At 49.9% G+C, this 24,645-nt stretch overlaps 3 protein-coding genes across 12 annotated transcripts; 2 read left to right on the top strand and 1 right to left on the bottom strand.

Moving 5' to 3' along the window:
- Positions 1-423: 423 nt before the first annotated feature.
- On the top strand, positions 424-6,032 carry Il27 (interleukin 27). Its single transcript, XM_344962.10, has 5 exons — positions 424-588; positions 2,299-2,459; positions 2,544-2,642; positions 3,704-3,862; positions 5,514-6,032. Exons 1-5 carry the CDS (start codon positions 558-560, stop codon positions 5,766-5,768), a joined length of 705 nt encoding a protein of 234 aa, XP_344963.6. The 5' UTR covers positions 424-557; the 3' UTR covers positions 5,769-6,032.
- Positions 5,934-10,121, bottom strand: Apobr (apolipoprotein B receptor). Its single transcript, NM_001395126.1, has 4 exons — positions 10,030-10,121; positions 7,212-9,731; positions 6,861-7,126; positions 5,934-6,766 (listed from the first exon to the last, which is right to left on the bottom strand). The coding sequence occupies exons 1-4, from the start codon at positions 10,084-10,086 to the stop codon at positions 6,697-6,699; spliced, it is 2,913 nt and encodes a 970-aa protein (NP_001382055.1). The 5' UTR covers positions 10,087-10,121; the 3' UTR covers positions 5,934-6,696.
- On the top strand, positions 9,682-23,067 carry Cln3 (CLN3 lysosomal/endosomal transmembrane protein, battenin). 10 transcript variants are annotated; one of them, XM_039107249.2, is made up of 18 exons: positions 9,682-9,815; positions 10,816-10,922; positions 11,497-11,803; positions 11,916-12,100; positions 12,258-12,336; positions 13,118-13,214; positions 14,051-14,122; positions 14,548-14,627; positions 14,731-14,816; positions 15,500-15,572; positions 15,656-15,799; positions 17,521-17,633; positions 19,985-20,031; positions 20,109-20,177; positions 20,264-20,319; positions 20,435-20,528; positions 22,526-22,666; positions 22,746-23,067. In XM_039107249.2, exons 4-18 carry the CDS (start codon positions 12,055-12,057, stop codon positions 22,863-22,865), a joined length of 1,317 nt encoding a protein of 438 aa, XP_038963177.1. In that variant the 5' UTR covers positions 9,682-9,815; positions 10,816-10,922; positions 11,497-11,803; positions 11,916-12,054; the 3' UTR covers positions 22,866-23,067. The 10 variants fall into 10 exon arrangements, 9 of the variants coding, with proteins under 9 accessions (XP_038963177.1, XP_038963181.1, XP_038963168.1 ...); XM_039107253.2 differs by lacking the exon at positions 9,682-9,815 and adding an exon at positions 10,169-10,302 and having other exon boundaries at positions 12,027-12,100; XM_039107240.2 differs by lacking the exon at positions 9,682-9,815 and adding an exon at positions 10,169-10,302.
- Positions 23,068-24,645: the final 1,578 nt, after the last annotated feature.

Below are 24,645 nucleotides of genomic sequence, written 5' to 3'. Positions count from 1 at the left end.
ACAGACACCTGAATGCAGTTCTCAGTGCATCAAACCAGTTCCTGCCAGCCCCACACAGACTCATCCAGCACCATGGAACTACGACTTCCCGCACGCTCTTCAGCCATCTGGTAAACCAAATGAGGGTATGGATGAGTCACCTCCACTGAGTCCCCTCTTATGGGTAATTCCCTTACCTGGCCATCTGTCATTCACAGGACAATGGACTGCCAACGGCCCTTGGATGCTGGTGACAGTAAAGAAGCACAAGGAGGTTGGGTCTTTTGAGTCCCACCAGTGGACAGTACTAGGTGAGTGGACAGGGTCCCAGGGGTGGGGAGATGAAGGAAGGGCTGGACCTGGGTCTGGAGCTCGAATGGGCTGAAACCCCAGCTTCCTGCCACCCCCATGCTTCCCCCTCTGGGAAGGGAAATTACGTTTCCCCATTTTTAACCAGGGAAGACTTAGTGAGCACAAAGCTGAAAGTACAAGCAGGACAGAAAGTGAAACTGGGCACAGCCCCCAGTATAAGAGCCCCCTACCCAGGAGATGGCTGCACACAGAGGCTGGGCCCTGACATGGGCCAGGTGACAGGAGGCCTTGGCTGGCGTGAGTTGGAAGTGGGGACTGGGAGGTTTGGTGGAGCCTGGGAGAGGTTGGGAAAGTTTAACAGGTAGGGTTGGGGCAGAAAGCTGAAGGGTAATACTGGCCAAGCAGACAGACATGGCTAGCTGACCTTGGGAATGAGACTGGTGTATGTGGGCAGGGGTTAGAGCAGTGGAATTATGGTTTTGCCTAGGCTGGGCAAGTGATAGCACAACTTGTCTGGGATGTGTAAGGAGGACTGGACAGGCAATCTGGCCAGGAGCAGGACTAAGCAGACAACTGAAGAGTGTAGAAGGAAAAGGCTGAGAACCAAGGACAGACCGAGGAACGGCACAGAGGAGCCAGGACAAGTGATGACTGGGACCAAGGGGGCAACTGCTCTTGGTAAAGGCTCTAACCTAAAACTTAGAAGGTTGCTCCGTCTGCAGCTGGTAGTTGAAGGACTAGGAACAGAGTTGTAGGAAAAGGCGAAGTGGTAGGGCTGGGGAGGCTGAAGAGCTGGAGGATGGGGCAGGAGTTTCTACAAAGGGGTCTTGGAGGGTCCAGAACTTAGAGAGGTGGTAAGTGGGCATGAGCTGGCACACCAAGGCCTAAGGGTACATGACCTGTCCCCATCCTAGAGCTAGGAAGAACTCTATTTAGTCTCCAGGATACTGGGGAGTCAGGATGGCTCTCAAGCCATGAAACCTGAATGCCTGAGATCTCAATCACTGCCTGCTTCCGAAAGCCCATGGGGAAAATGGGTGGCCCTCGAAGCTTCATTAACCTCTCCTGAGGGCACTTTGGGAAGGGCTATGAATGGATAGGGAAGGGACCTGGAGAGGAGCAAGGGTGGGGAGAGACTTGGGGATGGTTTTGGTTTGGGTTTCAGGGGGAATTGTGTAACTCCTGCCTGAGAAACCACTGAAGATTGCCCTCTTTCCAGAGCCCCCACCTCATAGCCTTGCTCCCCTCTCACCATGAAATGCAGGGCTTGAAGTCCCCTGAAAAGTCAGATAGCCTGACTCTCGCTCCACAGTTGGAAGCCTGGGACACAAAAATAAGAGGTGACCTGTTCAAGGCAGGACCAGGAAACTAGCCTCCCCACTCCATCAGTGTCACCCACACCACATGTCCCTTCCAGCACCATACTGCTGATTTACCTAGAAGGGCTCAGTGCACAGTAGCGTGTCTTCCATATAAGTCCCTAGAATAGAACCTCTGGCTTTGCCAGGTCTCCCCTAGGTCTCTAAGTCTATTCAAAGCATCAGAGCTGCCTGGGCGAACCTAAGGAATCCATGGCAGAACACAGCGTTGCCACTTCTGGGGCAGGTGGGTTCTTCCTCTGGGTTCCTGGGCAAAGTGTACTGGCCTGTGTTTAGATGAATCTGGAATCCAGCCCTGCCTCCCCAACCTCTCACTGACTAACTGTGGCTAGTCGCTTTACCCAGTCCCAAGGTCTAGGGCACATACATGCAGTTATGTAGGCTGGGCACTGGAAAAGGCAATTGACCAAGGGAACTAGTTGGAGTGTGTGTATTAAGATCCTGCCTTTAGTGGTCTTACAACAGCATGAAGAGACGACACAGGGTAGCTTCTGTGGTCCAAAGGATGATTCTGAGGGGGGCAGCTTGAAGATGCCAGTCAAAGAGACTCAGTGCTTGTATAGCCTGGTTTCTTCCTTCTCCAGGATTCTCCAGCTTTTTATCTTGTCCTCTTTCCTCCTCTCTCCAGGGCTCAGCCTGTTGCTGCTACCTTTGCTTATGGTACAAACTGGTTCCTGGGGGTTCCCAGCAGACCCCCTGAGCCTTCAAGAGCTGCGCAGGGAATTCACAGTCAGCCTGTACCTTGCCAGGAAACTGCTCTCTGAGGTTCAGGGCTATGTCCACAGTTTTGTGAGTCTCCTTAGTGTAATTGGGTCTGGAGGTGAGGACACCCCCAAGTCCCACTGGCCCTCACTAACAGAACTTACCCTTCAGGCTGAATCTCGCTTGCCAGGAGTGAACCTGGACCTCCTGCCCGTGGGACACCATCTCCCCAATGTTTCCCTGACCTTCCAGGCATGGCGTCACCTCTCTGTGAGTGAAGGGCAGGGGCTGGGGAGACTGGCTATAAAGTGTGGTGTATGAACAAGTGTTTGAGCGGATGTAGATATGAGGATTTGTATGGCTAATATGACTCTGCATATAAAGGTGAAGCTGGAAGCTGAGGATAGTGGGACACATCTTTAATATCAATAGTTGGCAGAGACTAGAATTGGAGAAAGATAGAGAAGAGGGAGCATGCTGGGATTTGAAAACGGGAACCAAAAGATGGTGAGAATGACACTGGGTGGGGAAAGAGGTGGGGTTGGGAATGGAGGTAACTGTGGAAAAGAGATGGGCTAGGATGGGAGTGGGGTCAAGTCAGAGAAAAGAAAGAGTTGTGGATATGGCTGAAAATTGAGTTGGAGACAGAAGAAGGAAGTGCAGTGGACAAACAGTGAAGCTGAGCCTGTGGAGGGAGGTGGATTTGGGTTAAAAATAAGAATGAGGACTAGAGAGATGGCTCAGCAGTTAAGAGCACTGACCATTCTGCCAGGAGTTGTGAGTTCAATTCCCAGCAACTACACAGTGGCTTACAACCATCTGTAATGGAATCTGATGCCTTTCTCTGGTGTGTCTGAAGACACCTTCTGTGTATGTGTGTATATATAGCCTCCAAGGAGGCTAGTGATATGGCTCAGTAGAGAAAGGCTCTTGCTGCCAAGGCTAACGACCTGAGTTCAATCCCTGGGACCCACATGATAGAAGTGGAGAACCAATTTCAGTAAGTTGTCCCAGGTGCACAGGCATGTGCACGGGTACACAAACACGTGCTATAAATAGATATAATACTTTTTTTTTTTTGAGACAGGGTATCACTATTTGCCCTGGCTGTCCTGGAACTCACTAAGTTGACCAGGCTGACCGCTGACTTACAGAGGTCCACCTATATCTGCCTGTTGAGTGCTAGGATTAGATGTGTGTGCTAAAAAAAATTTTAAAACATAAACTTGTGGATGAAATGGGAGCTAGAATCAAAAAGAGACCCACAGAGAGATGGTGCTCAGTTCTGTGTTCTCCGGCTGTCTCTTGACCATTCCCCTTCTCTTCAATAGGACTCTGACAGACTCTGCTTCCTCGCTACCACACTTCGACCCTTCCCTGCTCTGCTGGGAGGGCTGGAGACCCAGAGGACCTGGACCAGCTCAGAGAGGGAGCAGCTGTGGGCAATGAGGCTGGATCTCCGGGACCTGCACAGGCACCTCCGCTTCCAGGTAGAGTGCGTACTGTACACTTGACCCCAAGCAAATTGAGCTCACTGGCTCTCTCTTGACATACTTCTGGGAATCAGGTTGAAGAAGCCTAGTGAGACACTTCAGCTTCTGGGAGTGAGTTGCCGCCCTAGCCTGGCTCTGCCCAAAAGTCTCCGCCCGCTCTGGAGGACTGGAGTCCAGTGAAAGAAGAGCCATGGGGACAAGGACAGCCCCTGTTATCATCAGGCCCAGTATCTGCTCTCTTCTCCCTCCAGTTCCAACTTCACTCAGATTCTCTGAGGCAGTTCAAAGGGCAATAGAAATTTTACTTTAGTAAAAAGAAAATTGAAAATGCAAGACAGGAAGTAACTATGTCACCCCTGGGATCCTGAAAATTCCTTAATAGCAGAGAATTTCCTGACCAATGATCCCCAGAGCAAAGCAATCCCACTCAGTTTGCAGCATCTTGCTCTACCACAACCACTTTTTTAGATAGATAGACAGACAGACAGACAGACAAAAGGTAAGAGGGCTGGAGAAAAGGTGCTGTAGTTAATGGCACTGACTGCTCTTCCCAAGGACCTGGGTCCAATTCACAGTATCTAGGTGTCAGCTCGCGACTGTCTGTAACTCCAATTCTAGGGGATCTGATGCCTTGGCACTTGGTAAGTGGTGCGCATACATGCAGGCAAAACACCCATACACATAAAATAAATTTAAAAGTTTTTTTTTCTTTTCTTTTTTTCGGAGCTGGGGACCGAACCCAGGGCCTTGTGCTTGCTAGGCAAGTGCTCTACCACTGAGCTAAATCCCCAACCCCAAAAGTTTTTTTAATTAAAACTAATATGCCAAGTGTGGTGATACATTCCTGTAGTCTTAAACACTTGGCAGGCTGAGGCAGGAGAATTGTGAATTCAAGTTCGTGCTGTGACCTACATAGGAAGACTCTGTAAAATAAACAAGCACAAGAAACATAGAGCTGGAGAGATGGCAACAGCAGTTAAGAGCACTTGCTGTTCTTGCAGAGGATAATGCTAACGAACACCCAGCATCCTCTCTGGCCTCCAAGAACATCAGTCATTCAGGCAGTGAACATCTATACATACATTCAGGCAAAATGCTCATATATACAAAATAAAATAAATAAATCATATGTATATATATGAGAGATAGTTAAGGGCACGGTTTCTCTTGCAGAAGACCCTAGTTTGAGTCCCAGCACCACATTGTGACTCATAACCGTCCTTAACTCCAGTTCCAGGGGACCTGATATCTTGTCTCACCTCCTTAAGCCCTGAACACATGTGGTACACAGAACACATGTGGTACACATCCATACACATAAAATTAAATAAATAATAGAAATGTTAATGGGGAAAGGAATAAAATTCAGGATTTAAATAAAGATATGTCTGGATGAGATGGAGACTTTGAACTGGTAAGTCTGAGGCAGAGTCTCCACAGAGCAATCACAGATGTCTTTGGAAGTGATGGGCAACAGAAGGAATAAAGACTCTCTCGGGTTCTTTTTTTTTTTTTTCCCCTGGAGCTGGGGACCGAACCCAGGGCCTTGCGCTTCCTAGGCAAGCGCTCTACCACTGAGCTAAATCCCCAACCCCCTCTCTCGGGTTCTTGATGTGGCACTGTGAAACCCATGGTTCCTTCCTCACAGGTGCTGGCTGTAGGATTCAGCTGTTCAGAGGAGGAAAAGGAAGAGGAAGAAGAGGACGAGGAGGAGGAGGAAGGGAAGGAGCTGCTCCTAGGGGCTCTGGGTGGCCCCAACCAGGTGTCATCCCAAGTGTCCTGGCCCCAGCTGCTCTATGCTTACCAGCTCCTACATTCCCTGGAGCTTGTCCTATCTCGGGCTGTTCGGGACCTGCTGCTGTTGTCCTTGCCCAGGCGTCCAGACTCAGCTTGTGATCCCTAACACCTAGCTTCAGGCCCTATGTGACTTCGGCTGCCTTCCCTCACCCACTAAGACTCTAAGGCTGGAGTCTGCCCAACCATGCTGGACAGTCTCTAGCTCATTTGCGTTAGACCAGGCGGGGCTTCACTAGTTCCCAGCCCTGACCCAATCATTACCAGATATTTATTTCTTGGATATTTATTTATTTTTAGGAAATGGTTTATTTATTGTTTCGTCCTTGAGTTGGGCCACCATGCTGGGAGCCTAATAAAGCTGTCCAGCCCAGTTTGTGTTTCCACGTGTTTTCACAGGAAGGCCTGACACCCAAAGATCAGAACAGCTTGGGAAGGAGTCAGGGAGGAGGGGAAGCTTCCTGCCACTCAGAGCCCCTTTCTACTCCTACATTCTTGGAGTTCCTGGGCAACGTTCCCCAACTCTGGCGTGGAGGTTAGCATAGTGACCTGCAGAGTTGTGATACTGAGCTGTCATTTTTGGAAACTCAAAGCAACTGGTCTGTTGTCCGTGGCCATTGACTCGAAGCAGTGTCCCTCTTTCCTTTGGGCTGGCTTGCACCCCAGAGGTGTGCTATCTTACACAGCTCTCTGTGGGGTTCCACCATGATGGGTAATTGGGGGCAGGTGATCATACAGGGGAAATTTAGGGGAAAATGGTCTCCCAAACCCTGTCTTCCAGGTAGTCTTCCGAGTAGATGAGACAGATGGGAAGGGTGACCAGGAAAGGAACCATGATAGATGCTGGTGGAGCAGGTCCCCACTCATTTAATCAGACTCCTTGCATTCAAGGTCTTCATAAATAATCTGGTTTAGCTGAAGTCCAGAAAGTTAAAAAGATAGGTTTCTGTGGCTGAAGGAGTCAAGAGTAACCAGGGTCCAGAAGAGCCTTCAGACCCTCTCTTAAGAGGCCTCTCTCACTAGGACTCTAGGTCCTGTCACTGTGGCTTTGGCTGGCTCAGTCGGGCTTGCAGCTCCTGCATCATGCCAGGATGAGCGAAGCCAAACCTGTGGAAGGAACAGACCCATGGGAGCTGTGGGAGCTGGACCCCAGGTTCCCGCAGCCTCCTCACCATCCCAAGCACGGCGCCCCGGTGCCTACCCTTGTCCCAGCACTTTTCTTCTGACTGGCACTGGAGTCCCCTCGGGCTTTGTGGCACTTAGCTCTGGAGTTTCCTCTAGCCGAGGAGGGGACTGCTCAGGAAATGGCAGCTCTTCCTGGGGTTGGGGACTGGGAGGGTCCCACTGTGGCTCAGGAACAGAGATTCGTCGGAAAGAAGGCCTTGAGCGCCGCCGTGAGGAACTTCGTGAGAGGAGCACACGACTCCGAGGGACAGAGACATCCAGGCGGGACCCAGGGAGCGGGGCCTGCAGGGCAAGGGACACAGAGGACTGTGGAGAACTGACTTCCAGATTCTGCTTGTCCCTCTTGGGGCCCTGCTGAAGCCCTCACCTCGTTCCAGTTGCTGTGAACGTCCCCTGGGGCGCCTGCTGTGGCCTCAGCTGATTCTGAGGGGCCAGGCATAGCTACTGTGGGGATTTGGAGTGTCTGCTGCCCCTCCTGGCCTGAAGAGTCGTCCAGACCTGGATAGGTCTCCTGGATCTCTGTCCTCTGTGCTCCGATCCTGGCGTCCTCCTCCTCTTGTAGCTTTTGGATCTCTCCCTCTGAGATGTGGCCCTTCGGCTCTCGGGACTGCCCTCCCCCAGCCTCTTCTTTCAACAGTATCTGATCTCTTAGGAGCTGCTCAGTCTCCATGGTGGTTTTGGACCCCTCTGCTCTCTCTGCCTGGGAACCTAAAGTCACACCATCTGCCCCCCTTATTCCTTCTGCCATTACAGATGTCTCCATCTGTACCTGCTCCCCCTCTCCCATCCCATCCGTTTCTTGGGTGTCATAGCCAGACACCTTCTCCTCTGCTGAGTCCTCCAAACCAACTTCCTGTCCACTTTGCTTCTCCGTAGCCTCCTCCAGCTCTGTGTCTCTCCCAGCCTCCTCTCTGCCCTCGGAATACCAGGCTTTTCCGAGCTCCATGTCTGGAGCCAACCCACCTTCCCATCTTGGCCCTTCCTCGGCGTCCACAGTCCTGGTACCCACAATAATCTCATCAGCCAAGTAACCGGTCTGTGTATCTTCCCTGTCTTGCAGGCTTGGAGCCACCTCCTCCAGCCTCCTCTCCCTGCAAGCTCCGTCTGCCTCCCAAGGCACTACAGCCTCCTCCTCCTCAGCAGCCTCGTTTTCTGTGGGCTTGGATTCCTCCACTGACGGTCCTGTCCCTGCCTCTGTTCCTTGGCTTCCCTCCAGCTCAGGGTTAAATGCTATGCAGGTCAGTTCCTCCTCTCCTCCTGACCCAAAGACCTCTGACCATTGGGCCTCCTGGCCTCCTTCAGCCTGGACCTCCACAGTCTGCTCGGTTGCAGACTGGTCCTTGCCTGCTTCAGCATGTGTTTTTACCTCCTGGCTATTTCTGCTGTCCTCATCCTTGTTCAAGTTTCCCCAGGCTTCTAGCTCAGGATCTGCAAACTCCACACACCTAGGATATTCCTTCAAGCTTAGCAACCCCTCTGGGCTCAGGTCTGGAGCTCTACTGGTCTCTTCCTGACCCTCCTGTCCTTCCTCGTGTTGTTTAGTCAAGGTCTGGGAACATCTCATCAGCTCAAGCTCCTGTCCTTCAGCGACCTTTACTCTCGATTCCTCTGGTGTCATCTGAACTGCTTCACTCTTCTCTCCCACAAACAACTCCTCAGTCTTGGCTCCTGGAGAGTCTTCCCTGTCAGGTTCATCTTTAACCCCCGTGTCTGAGACTAGTATAGCCTCTGTGGCCCAGTGGCTCCTTTTCTCCCTGGAGGATTCTTTTGCTTGCACCTCCTCTTCCAGACTCACTCCATTATCCCTGGTGGCTAAGTCTTGCCTCTCCTCATCCTCAAAGCTGTCCCCTGTCTCCTGGTCGCCCACAGCCCCGCTTCTGGCTATCTGGCCTTCAGTCATCTCTCCGGTTCTCTCGGCCTCCCAGGTCTGGATCAGAAGCCTAGCTTCAGCCTCTCTCTTCTCGTCAACCTCATCCTGCTGGTCTCCCTTGCCAGCCTCTTCTAGGACCCAGACTCTCCCAGTAGCTTCTGGGATGTTGTCTCCTGGGTCTGACCCATATTCTGCTTCCTGAATTCCTAGGTTATCAGCCTCCTCCCTACCTGAGACTGTCCAGGCCTCTCTACTCAACATGGCCCAGTCCTCAGACTCTGCCCCTGGGCATTGTGTCCCCTGTGCCCTTGCACTTTGGCCATTCCTAGTTGGAACCATCCTCTCTTCTTCCTTGTCAGCCCCTTTGGCACCAAACCACTCGACTTCTGCAACTACGTCTTTGGCCACACAGTCTATCTCTTTGCGGTCATCTGTCACATTCTGCCCCTCAGTGCCAGCACTCTCCTCAGGCTTGCTGTGCCAGGTTGGCTGTGACTCCACCCCTCTGGCCATCCCTGGCTCTGTTGCTTTGACCACCTCTGCTTTGACCACCTCCTCTTCTTCCTTCTGTTTACAGGTTCTCAGCAGCTCCCCATTGCTCGCTTCCTCCTCACCATGCTCCCAGAGCTCCTGGGCTATATCACTGCTCCTGTCTCTGAGAGTTCCACGCTCTGCCTCAGGCTTCAACGAGACACTTGGCTCCTGGCCCCTGGCGCCCTCAGCTGCCTTCCTGGACCCAGTGTCCTGCCTTTCTGCTCGGGGCCTTGTGGAACTATCTGCTCTCCACTCCCAGGTCTGTTCACCAGCTAAACTTCCTTCTTGGCATCTTATGGACTCTTCAGGTGCTCCTACCCTCTCACTCTGGCCACTTCTAAGTCCATCCAGTACCTCCTGGGTTTCCTCCCCTACAACCTTCCCTTCAGTCACCTCCCCCAGTTCCTCAGCTGCCTGTGGCTGCCTCTCTACGGTGGGGACTGTGTCTCCAATGAGGTAGGACACAAAAGCACTGAAGGAATCCTAGAAGAGAAGAAAGGAGAGTGAAGGCACCCAGGGGAGGTCTACCCACTTCCCTAGGAATACTACTATGTCAACAAAGCCCAGGTAAGAAATCAGGGATCTGAAAGGACTAAGACAGGGCCTAACTTAAGTACATGGGTGAGCTTGTGGAGGTGGGAGATTGAAACCCAGGAAAGACTGGGCTACGAGTCTGGCTAACTGTAGGAAAGGGAGCTCATCTTGAGGAAAGCTCTAAGGGAGGAGGAAAGGTGAGACAAGGAACGGGTGGAAGTTTCTGGTATCTCTCTGCCCCTCTCACCAGTGCTCCCCTCAAAGCCTGATGTAGCCCAGGGAGACGAAGCCGGAGAAAATCCATCCTGCAGGTCTCTGTGGGTCCAGAAAGCTCACAATGACCATCCGTCCCCACCCACGAATGCAAGCCAGTCCTCCCCAGCACCCAAGACACTTCCTCTTCCCCTGTCCCTCCCTGACGTATCTCCACCCCAGGCCCCATGCACCTCCCCCATGCTCATGGATGACTTCATGACCGGCAGGGGAATGGCTTAACGGTGTCCAGGTGACAAAGACTCAGGTGCACATCTGGAACTGAAGGGCAGGGGATCGGACCAGAAAGGAAAAAAAAAAAGTGGAAACAGGAGACCTCAGAATCGGGTATGGGGGTGGGGGCATGTGGCAAGTGCAGCCTGAGTGACTCAGGTCTTGTATTCACACCTCAGCCGTTTCCGTCTCCTCCAAGCCACAGCCCTCAGTGAGAGGAAGCTAGGGTTTGTGGTTCCTGATTTATCTAGGGAGAAGCAGTGAAGTGAGGATAAGACCAGTGGAAGTTCTGCCTTCGCATTTCAATGCTGTTAAGATTTTTCTGGGGATAAAAGGTCTGAATTGGTGCTCCAATGCCCATATCCTCACCCACGGTCATTCTTGTACTGTGGCCTGTCACTCACAGCTTACTGTGAGTTCCTTAAGCACAGAGGCTGCAGATTTTGGATAGCCCAGAAGGCGTGGTAGGGTCCTTTTTCTCACTGGTTGAATGATCTAGGAAGAGCACCACAGGAGGGCATATTTCAAGCAGCAATCTTAATGACAGGTGGTTGAAAAGACCTGGTAGAAGTGGGCAGAGGCTGCTGGAAGCCACAGCAGAGGAATAGGCTTGATGAAGAACGGTCAAGATGCTACCCTACCATGGAGCAGAAGGTAAGGGAAGGAAGGACTCCTTATTTGGGAAGGACTCCTTATTTGGGACTATGTGAGGTGACGTATTCTCAGCCTATTCTCCTAGATTCCAATTAGAAAAAATGGCTGACATCACAGAACAGGAAAAACGCCCATAACAGCTTGCTCGGTGATTTAGCACCTCTGCTCTATTTCTTACTGCTGAGTCTCTGAAGTCAGCTGAAGGTCTAGCCTCTGTTAACATCCCCTGTGACCAAAGGGACCTTGGTTTTCTGATATGTAAAACCAGGGGTTGAACTACTTTCGTGGTATTTGTTGGTTCTAGGATAATAATGGCAAAGTGAATTTCATAATACCGTGGATATTGTCGTAGATAATTCATAGAAACCTGTTTGGTGGGTGTTTACCTTTTAGCTTTCTAGACTAATTGTTCTATTCTCAGCTACTTCCCAGATGCTTATTATAGGTCTTTATAATAGGTCTGTAGGGACAACAGATAAGAGGCTGTTTGCCTCTGCTCCGAAGCAGAACTTGTCCTTGCGACGTTGGGTGGAGTCGTGGGACAGCTGCAGAAAAGTAGTCATATTTGTTTCAGGCAAGTCAGAGCAGCAGGAAAGAAGCTGAAGCCTCCCGCGCCATGACTAGTACTGGCAGATTTGGAGTGCCACTTTTCATGGCTCTACTTGTGGCTCCCTTCGGTTCCAGTTCAAATTCAGTGCTTCCAGGGTTCTCCCGAATTCTCCTTTCAATCCCGGAAGTTTGAGAAGCCCAAAGGCGAAAAGGTGGAAAAAGGACCCGGAAGTAGGAGCAACCTCCAAGCACGTGATGGAAGACCCACGGGTACTGTCACGTGATCCCCAACCTGCTAGTCTACCTTGCGAAGAGCTCTGCTGCTCTTAAAGGTACAGACCTGGGGGGGCGGGGGCTTTGCTTTAGAGGGGCAGGGAGGCGGGGTCAGACGGATGGGGTGTGGGTGAACTCGAGCTGAAGATCTGGGGGTCTTTTGATGTACAGTAGTGTACAGCAGACCGCGGAACCTGTGACTGACCACGGGGCGTTGATCCCACCTGTCCCAGACTTTCATCTGTTTTCTTGACGCTAACTCCTAACACACGCTGACTTTAGGTCCTTTGGGGGACCCGAACTCAATGTCATGGGAAGCTCTGAGAGCTCGTGGAGGCGCCTTGAGGATTCTGAGAGTGAGTACTCTCGTCGGTTGCCTTGAGAATGACCACCTCTGCCCCGCGGCTCTCCCGAGGAGTTGGGATGCTGGCCCTGCCCCCTCAACTGGATACTGGATAGGCGGGGCTTTCACGTAGCGAGTGAGTGGTGGGTCATGCTTTCTCTACCTCTCAGGGGAGGAGACCGACTCAGAGCCCCAAACCCCTCCGTTGGATAATCTAAGTGTCCTTTGGAAGAATGCGGTGGGCTTCTGGTAAGTGGTTTGAGAGTGCAAAATAAAGTGCAATTGGAGCAGAGATGGTGAGAGCCAAGTTGTGAAAGGCAGTTGAATACACAGATCCTGAATCAAGTTTGAACTTTCCAAGTTCCATTAAATTACCTCTTAGTATCTGTAACATTATTTATTAAATGTTTTCCTCCAACCAACTCAATTGCAACTTTGGTTTTTTCCTCTTTTTTTTTTGGGGGGGGGGGTGTCTTCTTCAAATTCTACAAGCAGTAGAGGCTTGTTTTGAATTTCTAATCCAGCTTTTGCTTTCCCGGTGCTGCAGTTACAGGCCTACTGTAGCACCATGCCCAGCTCACTCATTGTTTTTGTTTGCAGTGCAGGTCATTAAAAACCAGGTCCTTCCAGAGCTCACGGAAGTGCTGGAGTGCCTTATAAGTGAGCTCTGTCCCCAGCCAATTTGCTTTTTCCAAGTGCTAAACGACTCTGGGAGATGAAACTAAGAACAATATGCCCCGCTATTATTTTGATTCCTCTAGCACTCTTTGAGGTCAGTGGGTTAAAACGTAGGCATTTCTATTGCACCAGAGCCTATTGGTGGATGAGGAATGCCTGAGGAACAGAATCTCAGTGTAATCATAGAAGAGAGAGTGCTTAGGAAGAAGTCTTGGCATTTGGCCATGAGCTGGTCTAATCTCAAGGTCTGTTTTGATAGTGAAGAAAAAAAAAGTGTTTGAAGAATACAGGTAAAGGAGAGATCTTTAAGGACTGTAGGTGAGCAGAGAGTGAAGATCTGTCCTCATTCTAGGATCTTGGGGCTTTGCAACAACTTCTCATATGTGGTGATGCTGAGCGCTGCCCATGACATCCTTAAGCAGGAGCAGGCATCTGGAAACCAGAGCCATGTAAGTGAGCCCCTCTTCACCACCACCATACGGTTAGTCCCCATGGACATACTAGGGACTCACCCAGGGCCAGAAAAACTCATAAAGTGACTATGGGTGGGATGAGGGAGCTAAAGGTCTTAGTCTCCCACATCCTCAATGCAGGAAGGATCCTAAAGAGACCAACGGGTACCAGGTTGGTGAACTCAAATAACTGGCTGGGTAAGATCTCATTTCGTGGTGTGTTTTGTCACTGTGTCTTGTTGACATCTGCGGTCAGGTGACTATCGTGAGTCTGTCCTGCACATTGTAGGTGTTTAGTAGCATCTCATGCCTCTTAGCAACCAAAAGTGACAGCCAAGAATATCTCCAGATTTTTTTTGGGGGGGGTTCTTTTTTTTGGGGGCTGGGGACCGAACCCAGGGCCTTGCTTCCTAGGCAAGCACTCTACCACTGAGCTAAATCCCCAACCCCATATCTCCAGATGTTACAGATGCACCTGGGAGGTAAAACCACCCTGGTGGAGAACTGTTTGCATCAGTGACCTACAGCGTGCATGCCCTAAGAGGCACAGCTTCCATTTTGCAGGTTTAATAGGGAATCTAACCCAAGCTGAGATTTTCCAGAAACCCAGATTTCTATATGAATGCTCTTAAATATAGTACATGCATCTTGGGGGACTGTCTTTGGCCTCTGGGACATTAGTTTGAGATGTTTATAAACCTTCTTCATCGTGTACATAGAAAAACTAAGGCCCCAAGAAGCCATGCCTCCCCACAGCTCTTTGTGTAGAGCTGGGACTGGGCCTTGGTTAGCCTCCTGCCTCTTTGTAGGAAAGACTCTCTTTTCTCCCATAGGTGGAACCAGGCCCAACACCCATGCCCCATAACAGCTCATCTCGATTTGATTGCAATTCAATCTCCACAGCTGTGAGTACCCATGTGAGGTCCCCAAGATCCATGCCTTTGTGACTTCATTCCCCCGATGTCCACTTGGGATTGTCTATATTGCAATCATCAGCGTGTGTGTGTGTGTGTGTGTGTGTGTGTGTGTGTGTGTGCGCGTGCGCGTGCGCGAGAGCGCATGAATGGTAACTATTAGCTCAGGAACCACCCCCTCCGCCAGCTTCGTGAACTAGACACTGTAAGCTTCCCTGTTTAGATTGAGGAAATTGAAGCTCAGAGCGAGTAAATATGTCCTGACACCCATTGGAGGAGCCCCAGAGCTGGGTGTAAACTGAGATCTAACTCCAGAGCCTGAACTTGCAGCAGGTCTCATTGACTGGCTCCACTGCTGGGTTGGGAAGGTTGTCTCTGGGAAGGGTCTAGGCTCTTACTGTGTTCTCCTGTTTCAGGCGGTGCTCCTAGCAGACATCCTTCCCACCCTTGTCATCAAACTCCTGGCTCCTCTTGGCCTTCATTTGCTGCCTTACAGGTCTGGGTGAGGGTGGCAGGAGGAGGGCAGAGAGGGAGGAAGCAGGTGTCTGGAGATTCTTGAATGGAGGTGGCCTTCTGAATTCCTCCCCATCTCTTCTCAGCCCCCGGGTGCTTGTCAGTGGAGTCTGTTCTGCTGGAAGCTTTGTTCTGGTTGCCTTTTCTCAATCAGTGGGGTTAAGCCTGTGTGGTGAGTACGAAGCTCTGAGAGGTTGGTGGGCCCAGAGAAACCTCAACAGAGTGATGTGCAGGTAGTCTCCCAGCTTCCCAGAATAAAAGGATATGTGCGTAGCCCCAGGAGACTGCTAGTGGTGTTGGTGTGTGTGTGGGGGGGGGCGGATGGAGCACGCACACACTTGCAATTCTAACACTTGGGAAACAGAGACAGAAAGACTGAATTTGAGGTTAGTTCAGGCCACATAGTTCAAGGCTACCCTAAGCTGCACAGCAAAACCCTATCTCAAACAAAACAAAACAAACAACAACAACAACAACAAAAACCAAGGAGAAGACCAGTTCCCTGACCTACATAGCAAGTTCCAGGCCTCAAGGACAAACCCTTGTAAAGCTTCCCTAACCGGACGTGGGCTCTAGGAACAACTTGGAGGGTGTCAATAGGAAGAAATGGGGGGAACTGAGTATAGAGTGGGATGAGCGGGGTTGAATAATTGAGAGTTATCAACTAACTGAACGAAAATGGGGGTACAATTGGCGAGGACATGTAGAGAAGGGTGTGGCTTTTCAGAGGAGACCCTAGCCAGTCGAGGGACAGCTCTATTAGCCCTGCTGAGAGGATGGAGATGAGGCTGTGAACAAACCACTAGGGACTGCGGCTTTCAGTTAAAGGTCACTGTATGCTGTTTGTCCTCCCAGGAGTGGTTTTGGCCAGCATCTCATCAGGTCTAGGGGAGGTCACCTTCCTTTCACTGACTGCCTTCTACCCCAGGTAAGTGGCCTGAACCAGGAGCGCTGGGAGAAGTGTGCCCCCTGCTGGTTCCATCTTCCTGAATGCTCCTGTGCTCTTTCCAGTGCTGTGATCTCATGGTGGTCTTCAGGAACTGGGGGTGCAGGGCTTCTTGGATCGCTGTCATACCTGGGGCTCACCCAGGCTGGCCTCTCCCCGCAGCACACCCTACTTTCTATGCTGGGGATCCCTGTTCTGATGCTAGCCAGGTGAGTGTCCTTAGGCCCAAAGGATGAAAGATGGGAAGAGACCCTAATCCAGTCTTCAGATTCTTCAGCCTTGTTGTGAAGGGGTGTGGATTCTGGACTCTCGACACCCCTCAATTTGAGTCCCAGAGTTGGGGGGTGTTAACTGTGTGACTCTGGACAACTTCATTCCTGAGCCTCAGTTGTCTCTGTCGCACAGTGTCCTGTCTCATCCGCACAGGGAGACTCCTGAGACGGGGGCTAGGGCTGAGTGGACCTCTGCTTATTTGTTGTTTGTATTTGTGTGTCTCAGAAAACGTTATTAAGCCAGGTGTAGCGGCACGTGTCTTTGATCCCAGCACTCAGCAGGCAGAGACACGTGGATCTTGTTATAGTTTAGGGCTGTTGTATGGTATCCACCGGAGAAGAGTTCTCAGACACGGGTTTAAACCACTGAAAAGCTAATTAGCCACCTGTTGACTACACTGGGCGTTTGGGATTCTAGCATAGCCCGAGCCTTTCTCAGGATAAGCTTTTTTTTTTTTTTTAAATCTTTTTTGTTTGTTTGTTTGTTTTTTTATTTATTATATATAAGTACACTGTAGCTGTCTTCAGATACACCAGAAGAGGGCATCAGATCTCTTTACAGATGGTTGTGAGCCACCATGTGGTTGCTGGGAATTGAACTCATGACCTCTGGAAGAGCAGTCGGGTGCTCTTAACTGCTGAGCCATCTCTCCAGCCCAGGATGAGCTTTTAAGTGCAAAACTGTGGTCTGGGTTGATGTACTTCAATTAGCAAGAACAGTTAGCCGGAAGTGTAACTACAGAAGCCAAATAGCAAGGTTAGTGCATTCAGAGACTGTCCCTGAACTGTGGACTTTGATAGTTTAGGTTTTTGTTTTAGTTTTGGCACGTGGTGCTGTCTACATGCTAAAATTTATAGTTTGAATGGAACTTCCATTGGAGTGAGCCATCCTAAGGTCCGGGGGGCCTGTTACAAGGACAAGGCTATATCCAAAAGAGGAGTCAGTATGTGTGTAATTCTGAATACCCATAGTCCTGGCTCTTGGGAGGCTGAAGCAGAAGGATCATATGTTTGAAGATTTCCTGGGCTATGTGTGGAGACCCTGGCTCAAACAGTAAATGAGATGGATCTATGGCAAATGCCTTTAATCCAAGCACTCAGGAGGCAGGTGGATCTCTGTGAGTTTGAGGTCAGCCTGGTCTACATCTTGAGTTCTAGGCCAGTCAGAGCCACATAGTAAGACCCTGTCTTGGAAAACAAAATTAAGAAACCCCACGATCATACAGACCCTGGGTAAACTCAGTCACAAAAACGAAACGGACACTGAGTATGAGAAAGGGTCCTGTGACGTGGGAGAGAGGTCACAGGGTGTGGGGACAAGAAGGTGGGTGAGAGTCACCAGAGTGCAGTATATACATGGATAAAAATATCAAGAAACACATTTAATAAAAATGACTGTAAAGTGGTGAATTATAAAAAATACTGGGTCCCGAGAACAGGGAGGCAGAGCTGCTGCTGTGTCTGAGTCAAACGAGGCCCCTGCGTAGTTGGCTTCCGACGGATGCGCTTGTGAGCATTTGAGGCTTCCCAGCACAGGGTACCTTAGAGGCTGGAGTGCCCCCTGCAGATGTGAGGGGCCGTGGAAGGGTAGGGCCTGCAGGACCTCTGGGGCCTTTCCCAACAAGAGCTCCCTGACTCTCTTCTCCATTCCACCCCAGCTATTTCTTGCTGCTCACATCTCCTGAACCCCTGGACCCTGGAGGGCAAGACGAGGCAGAGACTGCTGCCCGGCAGCCTCTCATAGGCACCGAGACCCCAGAGTCTAGGCCAGGTAAGATACAAAGGCCGGGGTTGGGGATTTAGCTCAGTGGTAGAGCGCTTGCCTAGAGAGCGCAAGGCCCTGGGTTCCGTCCCCAGCTCTGGAAAAAAAAGAAAAAAAAAAAAAAAGATACAAAGGCCCTCCCAGGGCCACTTTCCCCTTGGGGTTTTAGTGTCAACAGTGGACACAGTTGAGGGAAACAGGCTGCCGGGTGTACAGGTTTGGGTCAAAGCAGTTGTGTATGCTTAACTAACTATTGACTACATGCCAGACATTCCGATTGCTGGGAACGGTGGTGCTCGAGATGGAGAAATGAGAGCATTTCCACAGGACATAGAACCGTGATGGGGGGGGGGGGGGGGCTGGGGATTTAGCTCAGCGGTAGAGCGCTTACCTAGGAAGCGCAAGGCCCTGGGTTCGGTCCCCAGCTCTGAAAAAAAGAACCAAAAAAAAAAAAAAAAAAAAAAAAAACCATGATGGGGCCCAGAGGGGTGGTGCATACCTTTAATCCCAACCCTTGGGAGGCATCCACAAGCAGATCTCTGTGATCAGGGCCAGTTGATCAGACCCTGCACAAAACCCAGAAAATAAGTTAAGAAAACGGGGTGGGGATGACTTAAGGCCTCTTCTTTCCAGAAGGTTCTAAGTGGGTTTCTTTATTTTGTTTTGTTTTGTTTTTGCTTATTTGTTTTTAAACAGAGTCTCTCTGTGTAGCCCTAGCTGGCCTGGAAAATCACCATGTACACTAGAATGGCCTCAACCTCACAAATCCACCTGCCTCTGCTTCCCAAGTGCTAGGAGTAAACACATATGCCACCATACAACTGGCTAAGATTTATTTTTATATTTATTTATGTGTGTGTGTGTGTTCGTGACCTTATACCGTAGATGACCAGCAGGGGGCAACAGAAGCCTCAGAGTTGCAGTTACAGGTGGCTGTGAGCTGATGTTGCCAGGATTCAAATTCTGACCCTCATGGTTGAGCAGCCAGTGATTGATTAATTGTTTGTTTGTTTGAGACAGAGTTTCTCTGTGTAGCCCTGGCTGTCCTAGAACTCCCTTAGTGGACCAGGCTGCCCTCAAACTTTCAGAGATCTACCTGCCTCTGACTCCCACGTGCTGGGATTAAAGGCACGCACTGCCCAGTGATTTGTTTTTCTCTCATGTGCCTTGGTGTTTTACCTGTGTGTGTGTCGATGGGAGAGTGTTGTTACTGGAATTACAAACAGCTGTGAGCCATCTTTCCAGCCCCCAAGAGAAGCCCCAACAACAAACCATTTGAGGGTGGGGTTGCCTGGGGAAGGGCATGTGCATGAATGTGAGGTCAGATGTTCTGAGAATTGAGCTCTGCTCATTCAGACGAGGCAGTAAGTGCCCTCATCCACTGAGTCATCTCGTCAGCCCAAGACAGCCTTTTGGAGGACATCTTTGGGCTGAAACTTGGCTGTCAAGGTGTCAGCCTTGCAAATGTCTAGGTGAACATGTTCCAGGCACAGGAAAAAGTTTAGGGTGAGGCCTTTTGGGAGAAAAAGAGCCTGGCTATTCTAGAAACAGAAAGCACAGTCAGAGTCTGAGGTGGAATCAGCAGATAAAAGCCTTGCTTTTTTAAAAAAAAATCAGTTACACATGCTGTGTAAACTACATAGCATGAAATTTAAATCCACACTTGGGCCACTGGAGGAGGCAGGATGCAGGAAGTTGACCCCTCTTACCTACGCTGAGGGTATCAGGCTGTGAGAAGCCGTGGACACTGCTCTGGGGGTGGGGAAGCACAGGCTGAACTGGGCCATAGCCAGAGCTGGCTGGGTTTCCCGGGACCTGTAAGAAGGCTGGGGCTGTCTGGTTCTCAGGCTCTTGGGCATCAGGCACCACTGGGAGATTAGCAGGCAACTCTGTAGGCAAAGGCCTTCTCCGTTAAAAGAGGCAGTCCATGGTTTCAGGCAGTTTATTATCATGGTGGAGATGGACGAGTAAAACCGTACCCCACTTCTCAGAGTGGCCTGAGACTAAATACCTTTTGCAGGGAGGAGTGTCTGGGAAGGGAAATCCATTGGCTAAGCCTCCAGGCCTTTAGGTACCTCATTATAATGGAGATCTGTCTTGAGCCTACGTGACCCCACATCCTCTACCTGTGAAGGGGCTTGGAGCATTGACCTTACATGACTGATGGTCACAAATCTATGGAGGGCTGTGGGCTAGTGACCAGCCTGGTTTCTTAGGAGTCAGGTGAAACACCTACTGTCCCTCAGGGTCACCGGGGTTTCAAACCTCCTCAACTGGGAATGGGGGCCTTTTACTGTCCCACAGCTGCTTGCTGTTTGCTGTTCCGTGGGCAACTTCCTCCTCTTCTTCCTGCTCTGTAGGTACCAGCTGGGACCTCTCTCTCCAGGAAAGGTGGACAGTGTTCAAGGTGTGGATGGTGGCTGTGGGTGCCCTGTGAGGATCCTCTGCCTCCTGCCTTCCACTCACATCTCCCGAATCTTCCAGGGCCTCTTGCGATACATCATCCCTCTGGTGCTGGTCTACTTTGCAGAATACTTTATCAACCAGGGGCTTGTGAGTGAGGGGTGCCGGGGAGGGGGTGTGGGAGGAGAAATAGGGCTGACGTTCCACAATCTCCATTTGTCTGGTCTTTGCTGCAGTTTGAGCTCCTGTTTTTCCGGAACACATCCTTAAGTCATGCTCAGCAGTACCGATGGTGAGAGAAGTTGGCAGGTGGGCAGTGGGCCAGGAGGATCCCTTGATGTTGGGGTCCTGGGGTTGACCCCAATGGTGCCAGTGGACCTTCCTCCTCCTTCCTGCCCCCACCTTAGGTACCAGATGCTATACCAGGCTGGTGTGTTCGCTTCCCGCTCTTCTCTCCAGTGTTGCCGAATCCGGTTCACCTGGATCCTAGCCCTGCTCCAGGTACTGAGTCCCTGCCCTATTTGTTCACACCCACCAAGGCTCCCTGAATTCCTTACTCAACAGAAGACGTTAGTGTGCTCCAGCATTCTTAAGCACAGCACTAAATGCCAGCAGGGCTCCATATAAAACGTGTGGTGGCATCAGGAGGAGCCAGTCATACTTGTGGTAAATACCAGTTTCTGTACTCAATAGCTGTGTGACTCAGAGCAGGTCTCTGACCCTCTAACGAGCTTCAGTTTTCCTATCAAGAAATCAGATGTGGTGGAGAGGATTGTGTACCTCAGTGGCAGAGTGTTTGCCTAGCTGGTCTGAGGCTGTGGGTCCTATCCCTAGTACTGCAAAAGGTAAAATATTTAATAGCCATGGCAACACCTATTTCTCAGTGTGCTTGTATATCAATATGGAGGCAAAAAAGGAAGAACAACATATTGTTTTGATTTATTTTGGTTTTGGTGTTGTCTGCCTTATTTTTTTGTTTGTTTGTTTATTTATTTGTGTGTTTTTGAGACAGGATCTCACTGTGTAGCCCTGGCTGGCCTGGAATCTGATATATAGCCCAGGCTGGCCTGGAGCTCACAGATCTGCTTCATGAATGCTGGCATTGAAGGCCTGTGCCGTGCCTGGCCTTTGTTCATTGTCTTGTAGTCACTCTGACTGAGAGCGGGGCCTTACTCATGCTAGGTCAGAGCAGTTTGTTCCTGAACTTCTTAAGCCCTCAGACATCTATTTGTTTACTTTTTTTTTTTTTTTTTTTTTGGTTCTTTTTTTCAGAGCTGGGGACCGAACCCAGGGCCTTGCGCTTCCTAGGCAAGCGCTCTACCACTGAGCTAAATCCCCAACCCCATTTGTTTACTTTTTTACAATTATAATTAGACTTATATTTATTCATTGGTGGGAGAGAGGCACTTGCCACACTGTGTGTATGGGGGTCAGAGGACTGCTTGCAGGATTGGTTCTCTTCTCCACATGTGGGTTTAAGGATCTGACTCAGGCCATCAGGTTTGGAAGTACGTGCCATTACCTGAGCCATCTCATTGGCCCAAAGTTTTCATTTGGAGGCAAAGTCTTCATAATAAAGCTGGCTTTGAACCTACACCTGAAGCCCACATAAACACTGAACTTTTTTTTTATTTATATATACACGAACCTTTGTCTACTTGTATTTATGTGAACCACCTGTGCGCCTGGTGCCCATGGAGGCCAGAAAGGTGTCAGATAGTCTGGAACTGGAACTATAGATAGTTGTGAACCGCCATGTGGATGCTGTGGAAGAACAGCAGGTGCTGTTAACTACTGAGCCGTCTTTCTAGTCCAAAATGTTGTACTCTTAGACATTTGCAGCTAGATTATTCTGATGTATAACTTGCTGTCTTATGAGTTGTGGGTGTTTAGCAGTATCCCTAGCCAGATGCTGGTGAGACAGCCAGGTAGGTCTCCAGACATTGTCAAATGACCCATTGATCTCAGTGCAGTAATTAGGGGAGAATAGGTGCTATTCAGAGGGCTTTTGGGTGCTGAAGATAGGACTCTGGTAGAGCATTTTCCTGTGAAGCACAAGCTCCTGTGTTAGATCTGCAGTGTGTGTGTGTGTGTGTGTGTGTGTGTGTGTGTGTGTGTGTGGTGGGGAGTAGGGTTATCTAGGTGTGATGATTCATGCCATTAAAAAACAAAAAACAAGAAGGAAAGGAGGTGACTGCTGACTGCAGTGGGAATGACCCTGATGTGATTGAGAGATCACCAGTGATGAGGAACATTCCAGGCAGGAACAAAGAGTGACAGGAACAAAGGAAGGGGAGGAACCCACAGGGCATGTGAGGATGGGGATGGGACCAGCGAAGGCCACCAGGATTTCAGGGTCCCACAGGCCCAGCTGGGCGCTGGGGTCCCACACAGCCCTCTGCTTCACCAGGATTTCCTATAACCCGGCAGCTCAGAGATAATGCTGCCTCCCTCTGTGCTGTTGCCCAGTCTCAAGCCCCGCCTCCCTCTGCTCACAGTGCCTCAACCTGGCCTTCCTGCTGGCAGATGTATGCTTGACCTTCCTGCCCAGCATCTACCTCATCTTCATCGTCATTCTGTATGAAGGGCTTCTGGGCGGGGCCGCTTACGTGAATACCTTCCACAACATTGCCCTGGAGGTCTGTACCAGTTGGACAAGGGCTGTGGTCTTAGGAGCCTTGTGGATAGAAGCCTAACCCTTGTTCTTTGCTCTCCCAGACCAGTGACAAGCACCGAGAGTTTGCCATGGAAGCTGCCTGCATTTCTGACACCTTGGGAATCTCCCTGTCAGGGGTCCTGGCCTTGCCTCTGCATGACTTCCTCTGCCACCTCCCCTGATATGAGTTGCTCAGCACACACTGGCCTAAAGGCACAGTGAGCTCTGCCACAGGCCTTCCCTGAGACTCAGGAGTGGGAAGATCTACAGTCCTGCCCTACCTCAGCAGGGAGCCCCCATTGTTTCCCACTCCCGAGCTGGCCTCAGAGAGTTTTTTTTCCCCCACCCCCTGCCCTTCTAATAAATGCTTATTTTACCAGTTTACTTTCTGTGCAGTCTCTGAAACGGAAAGTTTATATAAGCCCACTTTGGGATATATGTATTTATGAATGTATAAAGTATTTCAGACACTAGTATGGCACACATAGTAATTCCAGCACTCAGCAAACCTGGAATACACAGTGATATCCTAAGGACTAGGGCTATAGTACAGTGGTAGAGTACTTGCCTAGGATGTTCTGGGCTCTTGGTTTTATCTCTGGGAAACAATTAATTCAAAGGCAGGGTATGCTGCTATAAGCCTGTAATCCCAGTATTGGGGAGGTAGAGGCAGGAGTATCAGGAGTTCACGGTCCTCAGCTACAGAGAAAGCCAAGGTCAGCATAGCCTACATGAGATCTTGTTTTAAAATAGTCCCATTGTATGTTTCTGGCTTCTTTATCAAAAATCAGGTGTCCATAGGTGTGTAGATTTATCTGGGTCTTCAATTCCATTGATCAACCTCTGTTTTGATGCCAGTATCGTGTGTGTTCTATTACTGTAACTGTAGCAGAGCTTGAACTACGGGTGGCGGCGATACCTCCAGTTTATACTGCAGAGTTGTTGTAGCTACCCCGCGTTTCTTGTTTTCCCATATTGTGCTTTCAAGGTCTGTAAAGAATTGTGTTGGAATTTTTGTGAGGATTGCGTTGAATCTAGGTTGCTTTTCCTAAGATGGCCGTTTTTTGTTTGTTTGCTTTTAATATTTTTACTATGTTAATCTTTCCTATCCACAAGCATGGGAGATCGTTCCATCTTCTGATATCTTCTTCAATTTCTTTCTTTAGTTTTTTTTTTTAAAGATTTATTTATTATATATAAGTTCACTGTAGCTGTCTTCAGACACACCAGAAGAGGGCATCAGATCTCTTTACAGATGGTTGTGAGCCACCATGTGGTTGCTGGGATTTGAACTCAGGACCTCCGGAAGAGCAGTCGGTGCTCTTAACCACTGAGCCATCTCTCCAGCCCCTTTCTTTAGTTTTTTACCATGTATGTCTTTCACTTGCTTGGTTAGATTGACCCTAAGATATTCATAGGAGAGAAAGTTGTCACAGGAGACAACTTCCTAAACAGAACACCAATAGCTCGGGCACCAAGACTGACAATAAACAGGACCTCATGAAACCGAAAAGCTTCTGTAAGGCAAATGATATCGTGAATGGGACAAAATGGCAGCCTACAGAATGGGAAAAGATGTTCACCAACTTCATATCTGACAGAAGGCTAATATCCATAATATATAAGGAACTCCAGAACCTAGACATCAATAAGCCAAATGGCCCAAGTGAAAAGGGGTACAGAGCTAAACAAAGAACCCTCCAACAGAGGCATCTCAAACGGCCGAGGAACACTTGAAGTTCATCATCCTTGTCCATCAGGGAGACGCAAATCAAAACAACTCCGGTTCTGTCTCACACCTGTCAGAGTGGCTAATATCAAAACCACAAGTGACAGCACAGGCTGGCAAGGATGTGGAGCAAGGGGAGCACTCCTCCATTGCTGGTGACAATGCAAATTTGTACAGCCACTCTGGAAACCAATATGGCTGTTTCTCAGAAAACTGGAACTCTACCTCAAGAC

The sequence above is a fragment of the Rattus norvegicus genome, chromosome 1 (assembly GCF_036323735.1).
Source record: "Rattus norvegicus strain BN/NHsdMcwi chromosome 1, GRCr8, whole genome shotgun sequence".
Taxonomy (NCBI): Eukaryota; Metazoa; Chordata; class Mammalia; order Rodentia; family Muridae; genus Rattus; species Rattus norvegicus.
The sequence above is the reverse complement of the archived record's forward strand: the minus strand, read 5'-3'. Positions and strand labels throughout refer to the sequence as shown.

Coding starts and splice junctions, on each gene's coding strand:
- Il27 (XM_344962.10), top strand. CDS start 558: ATGGGCCAGGTGACAGGAGGCCTTGGCTGGC. Junction 589..2,298: donor GACAGGAGGCCTTGGCTGGC/GTGAGTTGGAAG, acceptor TCCTCTCTCCAG/GGCTCAGCCTGTTGCTGCTA. Junction 2,460..2,543: donor AGGGCTATGTCCACAGTTTT/GTGAGTCTCCTT, acceptor CTTACCCTTCAG/GCTGAATCTCGCTTGCCAGG.
- Apobr (NM_001395126.1), bottom strand. CDS start 10,086: ATGGATTTTCTCCGGCTTCGTCTCCCTGGGCTACATCAGGCTTTGAGG. Junction 7,127..7,211: donor TTCACAGCAACTGGAACGAG/GTGAGGGCTTCA, acceptor CTTGCCCTGCAG/GCCCCGCTCCCTGGGTCCCG. Junction 6,767..6,860: donor AGAAAAGTGCTGGGACAAGG/GTAGGCACCGGG, acceptor TTCCTTCCACAG/GTTTGGCTTCGCTCATCCTG.
- Cln3 (XM_039107249.2), top strand. CDS start 12,055: ATGGGAAGCTCTGAGAGCTCGTGGAGGCGCCTTGAGGATTCTGAGA. Junction 14,123..14,547: donor GCAATTCAATCTCCACAGCT/GTGAGTACCCAT, acceptor CTCCTGTTTCAG/GCGGTGCTCCTAGCAGACAT. Junction 17,634..19,984: donor GACCCCAGAGTCTAGGCCAG/GTAAGATACAAA, acceptor CCTGCTCTGTAG/GTACCAGCTGGGACCTCTCT.